At 40.2% G+C, this 19,560-nt stretch overlaps 1 protein-coding gene across 2 annotated transcripts in view; it reads left to right on the top strand.

Moving 5' to 3' along the window:
• lzts1 (leucine zipper, putative tumor suppressor 1) overlaps positions 1 to 18,805 on the top strand; it is a 22,146-nt gene extending 3,341 nt beyond the window's left edge. The window contains exons 1-10 of one of the 2 annotated variants that reach the window (XM_005729352.2): positions 5,098 to 5,261; positions 6,663 to 7,009; positions 7,105 to 7,233; positions 9,669 to 9,731; positions 10,170 to 10,329; positions 10,435 to 10,826; positions 10,949 to 11,122; positions 11,246 to 11,377; positions 12,316 to 12,510; positions 12,805 to 18,805. In XM_005729352.2, coding sequence (XP_005729409.1) covers positions 6,779 to 7,009; positions 7,105 to 7,233; positions 9,669 to 9,731; positions 10,170 to 10,329; positions 10,435 to 10,826; positions 10,949 to 11,122; positions 11,246 to 11,377; positions 12,316 to 12,510; positions 12,805 to 13,344 — 2,016 coding nt within the window. In that variant the 5' untranslated portion in view covers positions 5,098 to 5,261; positions 6,663 to 6,778 and the 3' untranslated portion in view covers positions 13,345 to 18,805. Of the gene's footprint in view, positions 1 to 5,097; positions 5,262 to 6,662; positions 7,010 to 7,104; positions 7,234 to 9,668; positions 9,732 to 10,169; positions 10,330 to 10,434; positions 10,827 to 10,948; positions 11,123 to 11,245; positions 11,378 to 12,315; positions 12,511 to 12,804 lie in introns of those variants that run through there. The other variant, XM_005729353.2, reaches the window with a different exon arrangement.
• Positions 18,806 to 19,560: the final 755 nt, after the last annotated feature.

The raw sequence follows: 19,560 nt of genomic DNA, 5'->3' as shown, positions 1-19,560 counted from the left end.
GTCTCTGTTCCACACTTCATTCCCAGTTGATGTTCTGCTGGAGGCCACATTACTCATCCCCACAACTCAGTCTTGTGAGAAAGACACAAGATAGAGAAAGTGCGTGTGTGTGTGTGTGAGAGAGAGAGAGAGAGAGAGACGAGAGACTGAGGCCTTGACAGCCTTCAGAGAATGACAGAGAAAGAGTATTACTTTTCAATAATTCAACCTATGCACCGATTAGTCTCTGTGAAATACTCAGCTGTCATATGTAAACTGTGTCTTCTTCTCTTCGCACCGTAATTGGTGATTTTAATTTTCACTGTCATGTTGGGATAATAGGAATGTCCATTTCATTGTCTGTGAACCATTATTTACTTAGTGTGAGCCAAAGATTGATTCCAGTTATCTAATGCGTTACATCACACTGTGAGCAGCGCATTCATCATTTTGCATTCAGAGGATCGAACCGTAGGCTATAAAGATTCATTTAGACTGACGTGGCTGGAAGTGCAATCCACATTTTACAGGTAAAAAGTTGGGACACACTAATGCCTTTAGCATAATTCATTTATCATTTTACAGCTCCTCATGGGGAAACCTACAGTAAGCTCAGTGACATATACTGACTGTAAAATCACAGTCTGGTTTAATATACACTGATAAGCAGGCATGCATGCTGTGTAACAAATGAGGTTTTGCTAAAATAGTATGCGTTTGCACGCATCTCCATTTTTTTAATCAAAAGTTAAGATTAAAAATTATATGCATACAAATTTGAGCATAATAACTTTACTAGAGATGGCACGATACCACTTTTTAATGTCCGATACCGATTTCAATATCATAAATTTGGATGTCTGCCGATACCGATATGAATCAGGAAAAGTGTATTTTGTAATCAATAAAACTTCTTTTTATAAATATCTTGCTGTATTTTGTATAAGTTCATACTCAATTTTAAAAAAACAAGACACTGAAGCTATTCTGCTATACCTGTATGCAAAAAATACACTCCACCCAAAACATTTTATAGTTCAGCAACACTGATCAATTTAATAAATTTAAACCAACACCATCCTCCCTATTCTGGTATTTTAAAGAGTACTTTGGTACTGTACTGGAAATATTAAGCAACCTAACTAATAGGGTTGCCAACTCCCAGCAAAAATTAGGGAACCACCCCCTTCCCTTAATCGATGTAATCAACTTTAATTTAATGCAAGTGTAAAACAAATGCACAGAAATCAATTATTTTTCTACAATATTTAAATAGATTCAACATCTTGCTTCAACAGAATTGCAGACTGCACAGATGGTACCTTCCCAAAGGAAAAAGTACTATAGCTTACTAGGGTGTATATTAGACTTATTAGTTGATACAATAATGGATTTCTATACATTTAATCAGGTGACCACTTTTGTTGTAAGATTCAGATAATTATTTATTCAAAGTTTTTAAATGACATAATAAAGAAAAATATTTCTTTGTGCCCCCCTTTTCCTGTTAATGCCCTACCCTGGCAAAACTTTGCTAGACCCGCCCCTGCACAGTTACCAGCCGTCAGCTACATAGAAAAGGATCCTGGTGTTATTTGTCTCATAACTTCCCTTCAACTCATTCATGTCACCTAAAGGGTAAACCTGTTTCTCCATCACCTGCTCAGCTCTGATGATTCAGTAAGGACATCTCCTGGTTTCATCTTCATGTTTCCCTCTCACCACATATCCAAACGGATATCATGACCAGCAAACATCAGCTGATACTAGAAAGTAATATTAAATAAATATTAACAACAGCTTTTCACCCTTTAACGCGCTGCTGTTGTTTATCCACTGGTGTCCTCTTTCTAGCGCAAAGTGGGCGATAAACAAACAAGAAAGACGAGACTTGTGGCAGAAAAGCCGATCAGCTGATCATTGATCAGTTTCATGTTTGAAGTAATAACAGGAGAGGGAGGGGGAGTGAATGAGAGAAGTAGATGCAACTGAGCAGCAAAGACGGAATAACTCCAGCTTTGTGTCTATTTTTTAATTCTAGCTGAAGTACGGGACAAATCGCTTCCTTTTCACCTCAATATGGAACTCTGATGGTCAGTCCAGCTGTGGCTCAACATATCAGTTGTTAAGCTTAACGTGGAAATACTATGCAAACATTCAAGGATGAACTTACACACTTGCTTTACTTATCTGGGATAGTTTTCGCCGAGATGAAATGCTGCGGTTAGGAAGCATGTAGCGAGGCTCCAAATGCTCCAACAGACCGCCAACAGCCGCTCTATCACGTGACACATACTGCTCCGATGCGCCGACCTGGGTTACGCCAAGTTTTATGAGTTTTGTGAGGTGATTTTGTGATACTTCAGATCGGACTACATATTTCTCTCCGATATCCGATCCAGTAATTTAGGTCAGTTTCGGACCTATACCGATACGTAATATCGGTATCTTTACTGGTAGAGAACAACAACTGCAGATTTTGTACATTATTTAGTAATAATTTATATTCTGTGTAAATTGTTGTATAAATCTTCTGTTGTTCTTGATACTCTGTATGGTGTCCTTACATGTCTCCAAAAAAGTAGTGATGTAACATGAATAGAATAGAAATGCTGTATTTCAAACTGTAGTCTTTGTTCAGATGAGGGGTTTAAGATATGAGCATTGCATTCTGGGAAGTATTTTTGAATTGATAGTCATACAAATGACCAAATATCAAAATATCTCACCCTTTGACCACTTCATGTTTAATTCAATCATTTAAAAAAAACACCTGTAATTTAGGTAAGATAATACTTGTTTTGTTCAAATGTTCAAGTTAATTCAAGTTAGCTTAACTTACATTAAAAGCCTCAAACAACAAAAACTTAAATGAATTTTAGCCTTACGCAAAGCAAAACAGTAGTTAGAACTAGTAGCTTAAAATTTACTTTAAGTACGCTGGCCTCTGAAATGTAAGGAAAACAAATGAGATTGATGATGTTGAATGCACAAGAGAACAAAGAAAAATAAGCTGCCCAAGAATGACCTAAAAAAACATATAGTGAACCGGAGAGATTAGCCATGCATCTGTTAGAAATTACCATAAAAAGAGTGAGAATTAAAAAGATGCCATCTGGCACAGTGGCAGTGTAGAGGTACAGTGAGAACAGAGGAGAGTTTCATGGTCATTGTGAGACAGGTATAAATCCTGGATGTTTATAACACACTTACTGCTGCCTGCCATTGGCTGGGCTAATGGATTGGCTATGCTCTGTGAGTGTGTGTGTGTGTGTGTGTGTGTATGTGTGAGTGTGTTTTCGGGTGGAGGAGTGGGGGGTGGGGAATAGGGGTGTGTAGTGTCAGCTGGTCCTGTGCGGGGTAGGGCTTTGTGTCAAGCAGGTCAGCTGGGGTTAGATGACACAGCGCCCACGCTCACACACACACACACACATCATCCCCTGCCTGCACACAGAGACATACACAATAAGCGAGTGCACAACACTCTTTTGTGCAGACACTGAAAAACATGCAGGCAGTCAGATATGTGATTAGATATCTGCATGCATCCACACACACTCACACTCCCCAGTCCCAACACACCAGAGGTCTTAAATCACGCTTTCCCCTCAAAGGCTGTGGAATCAACTGTTTATATTGCTTATTAAATTTTTCGAATGAAGGGGCAATGAAAAGATTTTCAAATTGCTATATTTGCGTCAAACAGACGTGAAATTGATCAGTTCTGAGTACCATGTCAGTAGTAACAAAAGTAAAATGTCAGGATCATTGTTCAGAAAGCAGGCTTCAGGGTCTGAACACGACTAACTGAGGAACAATGGCAGCCAGCTGAAAGCATGAGTGAATAGCCTCGCTGAAAAAAATTATGGCACATCAACAGAAATATTGTATATTATTACATAAAGAGCAAAATGACTGTGAAAACACTTTATGGTGAAAGGTTTCAGACAGTATGATGCAATATGACTCACTTTTCTGCAATTCTGTCTGCACATCCAGAGCCCATAGTATAGAGCTTTGCTTCTTTGCACAGCACGCTATTAGTTCAATTTTAAACAAGTGATTTTTGTCACATTGATTTTTGTTTCACATTATCAGTATCAGTAAATCTGCTGTGTTCTGTCTAGATGCATGGCAAAGCACTCTGCTTCCTCACATTAACACAAAGTATATGTTTACTTGTGACAAAAATGGGTTGTAAGATTTAAACTTGTTTTGTCAGTTGCAGAGAAAGGCCATATCTTCTCCCTTGTTGTTGTTTTTTGTTATGTGGATCACAGTGCCTAGTATATTTTCCTGTTGCCGGGCTTGATTGTATTTCATCCACAAGGGTTTTTGTCAACAGTCTGGGCTCTGTGGGATGCTGAATGCTTTACTGCCTTAGAGAGAGCTGGACTCCAGCAATGACACTGTGAGAGTGTGTGCAATTTGTGTTGACACGCAAAGTTGTGTGTGAAAGAGTGGGTCTGTGGGTGTATGCCTGAACAAACAGCATAAAGGCAGAATGGTGGTAAATCGCTCTAAAACCGATGCTCTCCAGCGCTCTTATTTTGAGGACTAGTCATTTATTTAACAGTCAAATATGGTCCTGGGCTGTTTGGAGAGAATACATCAACTGGCACAGAAGAGTCCACACAAAGAAGGCACACTTCAACAGACAAAGAGCCAAAAGACAGAGGGTGAGCGCCTTTTTTTCTCCTTAAGATGAACTGTTGTTTATTCAGGGTGGGTGCAGGGCACCAAGTGGGACGGATGGATGAGGGAGGGACTGATGGAAAAAAAGGAGAGAGGGAAGGATGAATGGGCATAACACAGTTAGTGGATGCACAAACGGGGTGTCTGTGGGTGATTGTGCAGAGTGGAGGGAGGTGCACTGTGAAGGGGGGGAGTGTAAAAGATCTTTTGTGAAGGCTGAGAGTTAATCACTTGAGCGGCACACGCCAGTTCTATGGAGCACATGTTGTACACTGGATCCCCTGAGAGGAGTGGGAGGTCCAACAACACACATACACACACTTGAATTTACATGTCAGTTATGATGCAAAGCCGGTTACAGGCTGAAAAGAAAAGCAGGAAGATCCACCCCCTTCACAAACAGTTAGCAGACCCTGGCCGTGGTGATAGTGTTTGCATTTGCTGCTTGTTCGTTCATACACACACACACATGCACACACCCGCGCGCACAGAGATGTACACATGTCTGCTTTTTTGTTTTCTTCGGTGACTGGATAGATGACTCTGCAGCGGCCTTGCTAGAGATGGATGTTTAGTTTGACCTGGCAGTAAGTAAAATCTATTGTTCATTACATCAGTCCCATGTCAGCGGTAGATGCTAATATCTGAGAGTGATGGTGAAGGCTAGAGTTTAGATTTAGCAGCAGTCACTCAGGGACAATAAAACAGCAGCAGACACAGGCATGTCAGAGACTCTTTACTACAGTGGTGCACAGGACTGCCTCGCTTTAGACTCTTGCGAGTACGAATTTACCATCATTAGCCATTATTCAACATTTTCAGTACATGTTTAGTTTGTAGAATATACTTAGAATTTTATCCTGAACAAAACTGAGAATCAAAACTGAAGCAGTGCTGAAGATGTCTCTTATTATTAGTGGTCTTTGTGTATTTCTGGGTGTGCTTTCCTTTCTTGTATTCATCTATACTGATCAAAAAATATTTCTTTTCTGCTAAAAGCCCAATATACTTTTATTCTTCTGTATGAATGCCACTCTGTGTCAGTTGGTGTCTTGTTGATTTTAAAAACATTTTTTTAAATGTATTAATTCCCTTACTTTTGTTTTAGGGTTGAATAAAAAGTCCCAGCCTTGATCAGCACTCCCTATGAGGCATCTCAGAAACAGTACAATGAGAGTTAGTTTCCTTACAAACACTGGAGGGCAACCATAAATTATGAATTAAACTCAAGCCAAATGCAATAGCTTAGATATATATAACTTATAGGAGGTCGTTAGTCACAGGCTTTGTTGCTGTGGCCATTATTAAATGCTTAAAAGCTCAGGACCATGTGGTTCTAGGAGCCCTTTATCTGCTGCCGAGGGGACTTTTCCCTTGTGGGTTAGAGAGCATGATAGCAACATCTGGGGTCTGGTTATCTTTGAAAGAAGGCGAGGAAAATGAGGACAACTGCACAGTCACACTCATAACGTGTGACTGTGCAAATAAATGTCCTTGTAGACTGTAATTAAAAATATTAACTACATAAATTCACACAGGTTCTGTGCACTTAATCTTTATTTCATAATTTCTGCCGGTCTATCTGTAATATGTTCCAAAACAATAGCAAATAGAAAATGATATTCAGATGGCAGCCCCAGCCAATTGTTGAGAAGGCAGTAAGTAGTCTAATTGCCAGTTTGTTTAGAGGAAGGGCACCCAAAGGGTTATTTGTCAAATTTAACAGCTGAGTCATAAATCTAAACATACACAGCCAGGCAGAGTGCCAAGATAGACACTTTTTTTTCACTTTGTTTGCTTTGCAAATTTAAACACCTGCTTCAACACTGCACAATAGACTGAACAACAATTAAACAACAGTGATACGCATCAAAAGTAAACTATGAGTTGAGTAAACTAAAATAAGGCTGTATCCTTTCCATGGAACAAAAATCTTCTGTTTAATGATACTGTGCATCCTTTATGTTTATCCTTTTCTTGTTTCACAGATGAAGCCACTGACAGAACCTCCGTGGGGTCACGAGATGTACCTTTCCCTTACTTCAGTGTAACCTCACCATTTAGACTTTAGCTGCATCTCGCCCGTGGGCTTGCCTACAGGACCATGGGTAGCGTCAGCAGTGTCCTCAATGACAACAGCCTCGGCAGCAAACACTGCAAGGCATCTCAGCACAGGTTAAAGGAGGGAACAAGCAGCCACAGAAAGAGTGGAGGTTGCAACCTTGACGGGTTACTGAAGTGCGGCTTCACTCAGGGCTCCTCATCCTCCACTCATCCCTCCAAAGGCCTCTCCCACTCAAGGTCTGGAAGAAGCGAAGATTTTTTTTATATTAAGGTGAGATGACGTGTTTTTTGATGGCATGTGAGAATGAAAAAATTACAACATGCAACGGTGCTTTGGGGTAACAGATTTATTTTGTTTCACACAAGGTAAGCAATAAACCAAGGTCAACGCACCACAGAGAGAGGTCAGCGGAGGGACAGGTAAACAGAAATGGGAAATCTGATGGGCAGATGCAACCAAAACTGCTGCTCATGTCTGGAAATGTGACTGAGAAGGTGAGCCTGGTGTTGTTGTTGTTTTCTTCCTCCATGCTTAATCGTGTTATTCTTAGAATATAAGACAAGATTTAAAAGGTTAAGCACAAAAAAATTAACCGATTTATTCCAGCTGTTTCTCATTACAGCTGTTGCTAGGCAATGAGACGCCTACAAGTTAGTGCTCAAGGCTACAAAAACAACAAAAAAACTGTAAATAAAGTAGCAGGTATAGTCCATGTTTATGAAAGGTGGGGCTAATTTAGGGAAAGATGTCCCTTGGGCTTGCATTTTTCATATGGCCAGCAGGTGGCAAAAAGAACCTGATCTAGAATTTAGCTTACGGTAATCTATTACCTCTGTTAACCTTTTTCTAATAGATGTATGGTTTCCTTGACTAGCTTCATGTTATAGGTCTTGCACTGTTTATTATAAAGAATAAAGCAGAGCTTGGCTACTGTAATGATTGATTTTCAGCCAGATTCGACCATCTTTCCTCTTCGGCTCCATCCTCTAATCCAAGGTGATCAATATATCCAAGACGATGGTGCCCACAGGCTTCACAGCCACTGCCCACAATCCACTTAATTGAAATTACAGCAGCTATCTCATTCTTTTATACAGTTTATACATCAGACACAGTCAGGCTGGCAGCTCCCTCCAGCATGACGCTAACTGGTTGCTAGCTGAGTTCTTTTTCACAGTCAGGTGAAAAAGAAAGTTTTCACAGGACTCTATGCAGTCCATGGAAAAACGGGGTAAACTGCGACTCAGTAGCTTGTAGACAGACCTTTAACAGCAACAACTTGAAGTAATCATTTTCCACTTGTTGTGGAGGATTTCTGGTCCACTCTGCTTTTCAACATTGCTTCAGCTCATTCGTTTATGCACATTTCTCTTAAGGTCCCGTCACAGCATTTCAATTAGGTTGAGGTCTGGACTTCTTTTCTTTTTCAGCCATTCTGTTGAAAAGTTGCTGCCGTGCTTGGGATCATTTTCCTGTTGCATGCCCTCAATTACTGAAGAAAAAGAACAAAAGAAAGAAGCCCTAATAATGAGCCCTCCACCACTGTGTTTAACAGATCTTATGAGGTGTTTGGGCTGAAATGTTGTGTTCTGTTTTCAACAAACATAATGCTGTGCATTATGGCCAAACATTTTGACCTGGAGGTGGAAGATCCTCTCCTGTTCCTCCTCCTCCGCTCCTGTTATGACCAACAGTTGTCCTGAATGTTTTGCACTTGTAAATAATCTTTCTCACTGTATAATGACAGACTTTAGATTGTGGCCTTATATCCATAGACCATATAACCATAAAGATGGGCAACAAAAATAGTTTTACTGAGATCATTGCTGATACTTGCTGTTCTGGAGCATTTACACTAAAAATTCTGCTTTTATAGAGGCACCCACACTTGAGCTGATGGTAAATTAACAGAGTATATTTCATTAGCATCACCTGGCTGCTAATTACTCTCATAATTCCTACAGAAGCAGTAAGGGTTTACGTAGACTGCATAGAGTCCTGTGAAAAACGTAATTTTATACATGACTATATATGTCATAGGCTCCTGTGTGGAAGATGTATGGAGCCATTGTGATGTCAGTCTATGGTTTATCAAGTCCAAGCAGGCAACGTCACAAGCAAAGACTGGATTTGACTTTTGCCCAGTCTGCTTTTGTTTCTCAAAAAGAGACCCTCTTGCTGTTGGCCATCATAAAAAAGAATGAAACTCTAACACAGTTTCATATGTCTTTAGTTTCCGATCCTAGATGCTGCTGCGTTCATCTTTGACAACCCACAACATCAAGCAAATAAGTTTAAAGTAATACATTTAGATATTAATTGAGATCATGATGTACTGTATTTTCATGCCCTTATAAAAAATGTAGCTTCACTGTGCTTTCCTTAACTGGAACAGTTGCTATGGTTATCCTGACAACCATTAAGAAGTCATGCTGAGTAGCTGAAATAGACTTTAACAACCTCACAGCGAAGTGGAGGATAAAACATGCACAGCAGGTAGTTTAATAAGTAGCAGCTATTCCTCATAACCTGTGTAGGACCTTCCCAGCTTATTAATCACTCCCTCCCAGATTAATGACCTAAGGGTGCCTTGATCTTTTCAGAAAAGTCTTCTCTGTGCCAAGAATACCAAAGCAAACAGCATCGTCTTCTATAGGTTTTTAGGCCTTATGAACGGGGCTTGGCTACCTTGAGGAGGAGGAAGGGTGGGATTTAAGTAGACAGCACAGACTAAGGAAAAATAAAAAATAAAGCGAGGGATCAAGGGCCAAAGAGAATTTGAGAGATAGAAAGAAAAAAACATAAGGAAAGGCATCCCAGCCATGAAGTCAGTGTGAAAGAATGCTGAGTTCACAAGCTTTACCTCTTACACTTCAGCAATAGCTCATATTATTAATATCACTGAAAAGGGCTATTCATCTTCCCTCAGACAGCACATGGAGGAGAGATATGGGATGCAGAAGGAAGGAAAAGAGGACAGAAAGAAGCGAAGGTATGGCACTGCATGTGACATTCTTGGACAGCCCAGATGGGGCATGTGGAGTATAAGTTCATCTTTGAAATGAGTTTTCCCTTTTTTGACAGTCTGGTGAATTTTACTTGCAACTACTGCTGTGTGTCTTTTAATACCGGCAGTTTGTAGAGAAGCAATTCTGCACGCTTCAGTGGTTCTATTTCTAATATGAAAAGACAGACACAAAAAAATCTATCCCTTTCATTTGTACGGACTTCCAGCATGTGACAATATTTATCTATGTAAAGCCAGTCATTATGATTTTTAAGTTTAAGAATGTGACTCATCCTCAGCCCTTTATACTTCTGTGAAAAAGGACTTGCTTTTGGCTGTGATATTAACTAAGAGGAACCCAGTGAATATAAATACAAAAGTAGGGAAGAAGAGCCCTGACTGTGTGCCATTTCACTCTTCTAGACTTCTGCTGAGAAGTCATCGGTCCGTTCCACTGCCTTCAAGTGCGTAAATCCCACAAGGACTTCATCCACAGAGACAGGCCACAACAGCCTGGACCACATCCTTTGTCCTCTGAAGAAAGCAAGCAATCCAAATATTAGAGACAAGCGGGACACTTCAGGTTTTCGTCTATATTTCACGCATGGATTGATGCTTTAAAATACATTTTGCTTGGGTTGAATGAAAAATTAAACGAACGTACCCGATGTTATCTCTTTCCCCTCAGGCACTCTGTCCGACTCTGGACGCAACTCCATGTCTAGCCTTCCCACCCACAGCACCAGCGGCAGCCTAAGTGCTTCCACAGGCCCTGTCAGTCACAGCGATGGCAGCTCCGCTCCTGCAAATAGCCTCAGCGAGGGAGTACAACCCAATTTCCCTCCATGGGTCAACGGGAATAGCGCTAACCTTGACTGTAGTTACGGTGCTGATTTAAACAGCAGTGGGTTGGTATCTAAGGCTAATGAGGACGCCAGCTCCCCACTCTCTGCAGATGAGCCAAGCGCTCTCTCTGAGACTGCAGGTGGGATTCGGTCTCCCATAACTACAGATGAGTCACTGATTGAACGCTTGGAACAAAAGCTGCTGGAGAGAGAAAGTGAACTACAGGAGCTGCAGGTACAGAACTGTCACGTGAACAAAAAGTAGAGGTTAATAAAAAATAAAAAAAACCAGCATGTGCTCTTAATCACGATGAAAATGAACACTCCTTAGTAATTAGGCCTTTCACTTTGCAACAGGTGAGTTTTGAGGAGAAGGAAACAGACACCTGCCAGCTGTTTGAGGAAAGACAAAGGTACTGTGCTGAAGAGATGGAAGGGCTGAAGCAGCGATGCTCCACAAAGCTACGCCAAGCGTCCCAAATGGCTGCAAAAACACAGCAAGCACTCCAGCTGCAAGTCAGCCAGCTCCAGGTCAGCCCTCGTCTGCCTTTATTTAAAACCACGTATTCCTGGGTCATCTTTATCCTACCAACCATATTTCATGTAACACTTGACCACTTGAATAATTGAAAGGAAAAATAAATTCTCGTGCAGGCAGAGAAGGAAAGGCTTCAGGAAGACTTCTCTAAGCTAACTCGGGAGAAGGAGCTTATTGAGCTCAGACTAAAGGCTTATGAGGCAGAGAGCACACAGCTAGCTCCGACCCTCGAGGAAACTCAGTGGGAGGTAAGTCATGGGTTATATATGTGATATACTGTGAGTTAGACATGAAAGCTTGTAGCATGAAAAACAGTGTAATACAATATAGAGCTGAAGTGGGATACCAGCTATCCTTCCATCACCAGAGAAAACATTTGAATATCTTCTATTTTTTATGCTTTTTCATTATCACTTATAAGAATTGACTTGAATTGAACTGAAAGCCACTTGCACTGCATTCAGTGTAGTGCATATTGATACGTTTATATTGTGAGTAGCTGCAAACTTAACTCCTAAGAATTTGGGAGAAATGCTGATTGATTTTCTATATATATGATCTATATATACAATCAAAGAGGCTGCCAAGGGAATTATCACCAACTCTGCAGCTCCCTTCAACTCCAACTCCAAGAAGCTTTTCAGCACCTTTCACCTCATTGTTTGGTTGCTGCACTAATCTGATTTAGTCTCGCCAGACCCCTCACTAACATTTATCAGCAGCAAGAATCTGCTCTGATAAACTAAGCTTAGAGAACACAGCTCTTGAACACAAGCCTTTAACAATTTAAGGTGAAGAAAAAAAATAGCTACAAGGAGTCCAGAATTTTATTAGCTTATTTATTAACTATCTATTTTACAGTTAATCTTTGGCACGTGAAAGTGTTGCTTTTCATGCGTACAATCATTCCTGGCAGAGAAATGTATTAATGTTTTTTTTCACGGTTTCTGTGCTAATTTTATAGATTTTTATAAGACTAATTGTAAAACAAACTTTACAGTTGAATCCGTAATGCTGTGGGTATATGCTATCTTGAGGCAAATACACCCACAAAAAGACACATTAAGGGGCAATTCAATATTAAAACAGCATGAGGCTAAGCAGTTGTTTACGTTTCCCTAACTGCCTACTTTACAGACGATAATTCACAGTTTCATCTTCATAATTGTCTTTTGTCTGAATGTAGGTGTGCCAAAAGACAGGAGAGATCTCACTGTTGAAGCAGCAGCTAAGAGAGTGTCAAGCGGATGTCAGCCACAAGCTGAATGAGATAGTCGGCCTCAGGGCATTGCTGAAGGAAAAAACAGCAAAAATGGAGATTCTGGAGAAACAGAACAAAAACCACGAGGACAGTCTTCACTCCCGCACCATAGACATTGAGGTTAGTCTGCTGATTGCAGTTTACGCCACTGCAGAGATGAGACACGGACATGTGCATAAAATGCTCACACAATGCTCATATGACAATAGCTTGGAAGGATCCCTGCAATCATGTGCTATATTTGACTGCCGCATGTTGAGTAAAGTGTTTTCAATTTCCATGTTTTAGCACACTTAATTACAGTCCTAAAAAGTGAGCTTATTTGGCACTTTGTATAATTAGAGCCTGTTACATCCCTCACAACAGTCTTATAATTGCTGCCTAGGTTCTGACCATTTTCCGTTTTTAATTCAGGTGTGCCAAAATGAACTCCAGCGCAAAAAGAATGAGGCAGATCTTCTGAGGGAGAAAGTGGGCAAACTGGAGAAAGACATTCAAGGAATGAAACAGGATCTAGTCACTGCCAAAGAGCAAAGGCTGCAGCACAGTTTGCAAGTCAGAACCCATTCCCCGTCTCAGACAGAAAGCCAAGGTTCAGAATCCACAGACCAGGGGCGAGAGGGAGAGAACAATGAGCACACCTCCACAGAATCCCTCCAAAGAGAGGTGGACAGACTTAAGCAGCAGCTACGGGAGGAGAAGAATGCTCAAAAGAGGCTAGCCAGCAGCTTTGAACAGGAGAGGCAGACGTGGAACAAGGAGAAAGACAGAGTTATAAGGTATCAGAAACAGCTCCAGATCAACTACCTGCAGATGCACAGGAAGAACCACGACCTGGAAAGGATCCTGAAGGAGCTGACAGCAGAACTGGAGAGCCGGACAGAGCTAAGCATGGATGTCGCCTACAGCTCAGGGTTACAAACTTATGATGATGTTATTGCCACAGAGATTTGAAAACTGACTGCTTTTTTCAGCCGTAGAAAATTATCTGTCTCTGTGTCTCAGGCAACGTCCCAACTGGAGTTCATTCACTGCTAATTAGTGTGCTTAAAGAGTTATTTGACGGATTAGCTTTTGGTGATGACAGTGTTATCACTTGTTTAAAAGTAAATACTAAATTATTTAATATTCGGGGGGGATTGTTTGTTTTTCTGTCTAACAGGATCACTTAATGTTCAGCTGACTTATTTCCTTCATGATTAATGTCTGATGGCAATGCACAATAAGCATGGTAGCTGCTTAACATCTGTCTCTCCCAGCATGACCAAATGACAAAGATATCATCTACTGTGAGTCTGGGCTTCTTCCTTTTAATTTGCTTAATTAATCCATCTCACTGTTACGCTCCCACATTTTGTATTCGTAATGGGATTGAGCATGGAATGTAGTTTAAGCATTTTTTTATTAGTCATTTCAAAAACTATACACAATTATAAATCGTGGCTATTTTCTAGAGACACCGGTGTAACAAAAGAAATCCACAAAATACATAATGAAGTCATGTTAAGCTGCCACGCATTGTGAGTCTTCTGCAGTATAATGAGAGGTCTATATACAAACAGACAACAGTGGCACTAATACATCTAGCTCTTTAAAGTTCACTTGCGCGATTAGCAAATTTACACTGATAAACTTTGCTGAAAAGAAGTCACATAGAGTCCTGTTATCATGTATACATTAGTCCACTGAACACATATGTATTTTTAAATGCAATTGTTCAAATTTGTTTACTACAGCCGATTCTACAAACACAAGCAGGGATTAAAAATGTTCACTGTGCATCTCTCTGATAAAAGAAGGACTGTGTATGTGTGTCTGTTTTTCATTATTTTCAGCCGCTGCTTATCTGGTCTTCTCATTTGCTGAGGGTATTTTTGTGGGCCAAAGGAAGCAATGATGAGGGCTCCTGCTCCTTTAGTTAAAAGCTGCTTTTTGTTAGGCCTTGGGAGTTTCCTGTTAGGAAACAGGTAAGAGACCTACAACATTACCTCATATGTGGCAGCCACATGCACGGCAAATTACTACACCTTAAAGATCCAATGGATGATCTCCAGTGGCATCTCAGCCCGCACCCCACCCATATTTTTCCAGAACTTAATGAAGTACAATATAGACCTCTAACAGACACCAAGTGTAAACGTTGGCATCTATTTTGTGCTCTGTGAGAAGGAGACAGATTGAAGGGAGCTGGATAATCTACAATAAAAGCAAATATTTTAGAAGTTTAAAAAGGGGCGATTTTCCAGTAATGTCTATCTAAACCGTTCATCTAACTTTGCGAAAAAGTAAGCTGGCGATGCTCCCACTGGAGGCAAACAATCCTTCCTAGCTACAGTCCCAGCCATTTGGCTCTAATATTCTGGAGCTATTCCACTTCCCACAAGGGCAAAGTAGTTTGTGAAGCAAAAGTTTAACTATTCCACCAAGCTCAACACTAACATAGACAGACAGTGAGGCAGAATATATGATTCTGCCTGCAGGTCAGGAAAGATTTGGAGGCAGACAGACTAAGTGGAATCTAAGCTGGGTGGCTGTAACCAGTAGGCACTCAATACAAAGTACTTACTTACTTACTTACTCTAAGCCTAGGCACAGAAACTGGTGAAACAAGGAAAGTAACAAAAGGATGGTGGACATTGCAGCTATGATAATGGTTTTAAGAAGATGCTTGAAACCCCATTTTCAAAAATAAATCAATCAGCCAAAGAGCAACTTGTATATCATGGACAAAAATCTTTACTAACTCATCCTGGGTTAGTATGAACATAGCTGATTAGCAAAGCACATCAAACATGTTGCAAATGGTTGCCTTTTGTGCATCACAACTTGTAATTTTGACAAAATTCTTGTGCTCTATTTTGAAATCAAGATTATTCAAAATTGACTTTTGCTTCTACAAAGATATTTCAGTGTTTCCAATGCTGTGAAATTGAAATAAAAACAGAACGGCAATATTTTCAACTGAACTAAACTAAACTAAAACGTTGGGAGAATCAGGTCTGATCATTGTTCTGAGTTGCCCTTTTTCAAATGTAGCAGATATGAAGACACGCCCTTGGTTTAGGCAAGGGTGACAGCTGGATAGAGCATGCAGGAGAAAAAGCGTACTTCCTTTGACTTTAACAGACATATACTACCTGCCTGATTCTCATGTAGAAGCATTAGGACCTTGCAGGTAAAAGACTGTTTAATCTTCAGTCTGACTGCGTTTTCTCGTGCTTTTTTGCTGTGTAATGTCTAGAAAAGTTCAGCACTCCAGTGCTTTTGTCTGAGCTGTTTCTATTTGGAAACTGAGGAGGCAAACTGATGTAGTGTTGAAAGCACAGGGTTTTTTCCATTTAGGCTTTAGATCAATGAATTTCCTTGCTCAACAGTTTGGGAGCCTGGTTTATTGGCTTTTATTCCATAATGCACCAAATGTTTTTAGTGGCTGACTGTCTGGTTTGTAGACAGGCTAATTTAGCCCCTGTATTCTTTTACTATGGAGCCATGCTGTTGTAATACATGCAGAAAGGTTTAGCGCTGTCTCACAGATGTTGTCTGGCTGGCACCATGGAAGAGTTTAAACTCGCATTTCTGGATGAAGCCACAATTGTGCTCATTGATGATGGTTTCTGGAATTGCTCTTTGTCCTTGTAGTAATTTTCTATTACAGAATTGTGTCCATATTCATGTCTGAAGATCATGGCCAGTAAATAGAGGTTTTCTTCCTGTTCCCGCGCTTACAAGCATTGATCCACCATCTCTGGAACTTTTAATCTGATACATTAATAATGTAGAAGTCTCATAAGGTCACAAAAACCTGTGGGTTTTCTTGGGTTTAAAGGGTTAAATTAACTCTTTAAATATGAAGCAGAAGTCCCACTGCCCCAATATTTATTATGTAACACATCTATAGTTTAGGCTGAAAATCCATGCTTTAAATATGATTCTGGTTTTTGACAGTAATTTATGAAGCCCTGCTACGTAGCAAAGGCACTGAGGAGCCACTCAATAAGCATGGTTGAGATGTCTGAGGAGTACTATGCTCGCTAGGTGCTTTCAGTGGCTAGCCCTGTATCTGACAGCTCTTCTTTTTCTCAGCCTGACAGCATGGAGACAGGTGGATCAGCATAGTGTACAAAAGCTTTTTCACACCCCCAGGCTGGTGTAGGGGTAAGGGACAGCCACTGCAAGGTCAGTAGGAGTTGCAGAGAGGCCCAATACTGCATTCTGGTTTGCATCACGACAGCACATTACATCAGATGTGAGCTGGATTTTTTCTTTCTTTCTTTGTTATACACACACTGGCTGCTTCTTTGGAAACCGGTTTAGTGAGACTAATTTTGCCAGAAAACAGATTAAAGAGCTTTCTCCATCTCCCAAAGAAGCAGCACCAATTCCCATTATGCCTGTTTTTAATCATTACTACAACTATCTTTTAATATGTTTCTCAACTGAATTGCATGAGGGTGGATTTGATGAGCAATTGCTAGAATTAAACTCATAAATAAATATGAGTGTCAGTTCTTCACTATCATTCTCCATTCCTGTTGGACTTAAATAATAGGAAGATTGTTTCCCTCTCCCATCTAATCAGCTAATTTCGGCCTTTTGATACCACTTCCTTCCTTTCACAACAGCTCGTTGTGTCTCAGCTTCTGTCATAAATGAGCTGATGAGACCAAATCAGAACTGAAATCAAATTAAGGCCCATTGTCAGTGGCTTCGTCACCAACGTGAATGGAGGACCACACTGAAGAGATAACAAGAAACTCAGAGTCGCTGGTGAAAGAAAATAACAGAGCTGGGGTGGGTGGCGGATTTCTTCCTCAAAATAACCACATACAAAACATCAACTATATTTACACAATTGCAATAAAAAAATGCAATGTTTTTCCTGTGATTTTGAAACGTAGCCATTTTAATGTGTTTTAACTGATAATTAACTGAAAAATATATTGCATGCATACATATTTATTGTGGGCTTTTAATAATTTTACAAATATCGACCTCTGTCAGCTGTATCATCTACTGAACAGGGGTTTTCAGGGAGGATCCGATCTCTTTTTATAGACTCAGCTGAACATACAGAGTTCTGGTCTAGCAGATGTCTGAGTATGACTGAACAGCAGTTAGACAGCCATCAGTAGACTGGGTGATAATTTAGCCCTACCCTGCAGTGACATGATAATAATGCACTCATATCCTGCTGTGTTTCTTCTGATCGGCTGATAGTCAAGCACAAAAGGGCCTGAATTCATTAATAACACAGAGGAGCTTTTTCAGACCTGTTCAACATGCAAAGCGAGGCTCTTTGGTTACATTTTTAAAGCAAACATGTGAATTAAAATTCACACCTGAACTACCGAGGAGGGAAAAATGTACTCCTATGACTCTGAAGCACTGCATTTCACGGTCCAAACCTGACTTTCAAAAATATAATAAATATTCCATACTGGTAAATAATAGAAGAGTCAATAACACCGTATCAGTTTCTGCCTTGGCCTCATTACTCATTACACACTCACATACTCAAATGTGCTCCATCCGAACTATACCCCTAAGCAATTAGTTGCTCTAAACTATCAGGAGGCCAGTTATTCAGGCAACTATTTCATATTTTTATTGGTTTATTCAGGGCCCTGCATGCAGACCAAGCTATAACAAACACAGGCTCTGCAAATCCCCAAGCCTCGTGCAGTCAGAAAAGTAATTGGGGAGGGAGTCCCAAAGGGTCCTCACATACTGCTGAAGCCTTTGCTACCGACATGTTGAAATGGCAGCTGAGGTAGATAGGTTTATGAGTGTTTATGAGGAAGCGTTACTGTGTGTGTGTAAAGGATATATACAGTAAGTAGAAGAGGTGGCTTGAATATTTTGTGTGAACAGGCCTGGAGTCTTTAGACACTCACTCGTTGGCTGGGAAACCATCTGGTCCCCCAACCCCCCAGCAAGGTTGCCCATGGTTATAAATGTCTGTGGCAATGTCAAATTCTGTTCGTGAGGATGGGGGTGGGTGGTGGGCGGGCTGTATGGATTCCAATTTAAGCCCCTGCTGCTCAAAATTACTTAATTAATTCTATCTCTCACACAGAGAGAGAAACTTCCTTTGTAAGTAATTCTACCATTCATCACCATCCGGCTCTTTTATTCCAAGGCTTTGCCTATTATCAGCTTGTGAAATAGGCAGGAACAGTCAAATGTAGGATTTAAAATAAGGCCCATTAGTGAATCCATAACATTAAATAGGCAAAAACTGTGAAAATGAATTGACACAAATGTCCTAATCATAAGGTAGGCTTAAAAATGCATTCAAATGTTTTCTCTATCAAACATATCACAGGAAGATTCATAGTTCCCCAGCTATGTCAAATAATGCGTGTGTGTATGGTTTTGTTTTTATTATTGTTTAATTAAAAATGAAATACCACAAAGTCATGCAGTTAGGTCCATATATATTTGGACACTGACACAAGTGTTGTTTTTTTTACCCGTTTACAGAAACATATTCCAGTTATAGTTCTGTAATGGACACGGACATAATGTGGAGACTCTCCACCTTCATTTGAGGGTATCCACATTATCCACATGGAGCTGTGGATAATGGCCCACAAACAAACAGCAACTGAAAGCTGCTGCAGTAAAGGACTGGCACAGTATTAAAAAGGAGGAAACCCAGCATCTGCTGATGTCCATGAGTTTAAGACTTCAAGCTGTCATTGTCAGCAAAGTATTAGAAATGAACCTTTTATTTTCAGTTATTTAATTTGACCAACGACTTTTGAGCCCCTGGAACGAAGAGATTGAGTTTGTTTTTAAAAAAAAAAAAAACACACTTTAGTTGCTCACATTTTAAGCAATGAATTAAAATTGCTGCACTTCAACTGCATCTGAGTATTTTCATTTAAAATTCATTGTGGTAATGTACACAATCATAATCAGAATAAAGTCATCTCTGTCCAAATATTTATGGACCTGACTGTATATGCTTATGAAAAAAAAATGGTCGTATTATTTTTATACATGTGATGAGCTCACAACGTTACACAACTCCCATGAAAATAAAAAGTATGCCTGATTTCACTTCAAATTTCAGTATCCATGACTTCAAGGTCATCTTTTTGTGCACTTCTGGATCTGAGCCAGCACTCAAGCAGTCAATGTGGAGTTCTATAACCAGAGGTGGGC

Source organism: Pundamilia nyererei, unplaced genomic scaffold, assembly GCF_000239375.1.
Source record: "Pundamilia nyererei isolate P.nyererei 1_Seehausen unplaced genomic scaffold, PunNye1.0 scaffold00033, whole genome shotgun sequence".
Classification (NCBI taxonomy): domain Eukaryota; kingdom Metazoa; phylum Chordata; class Actinopteri; order Cichliformes; family Cichlidae; genus Pundamilia; species Pundamilia nyererei.
Note: the sequence above shows the minus strand (reverse complement) of the source record. Positions and strands in the feature narration are given on the sequence as shown.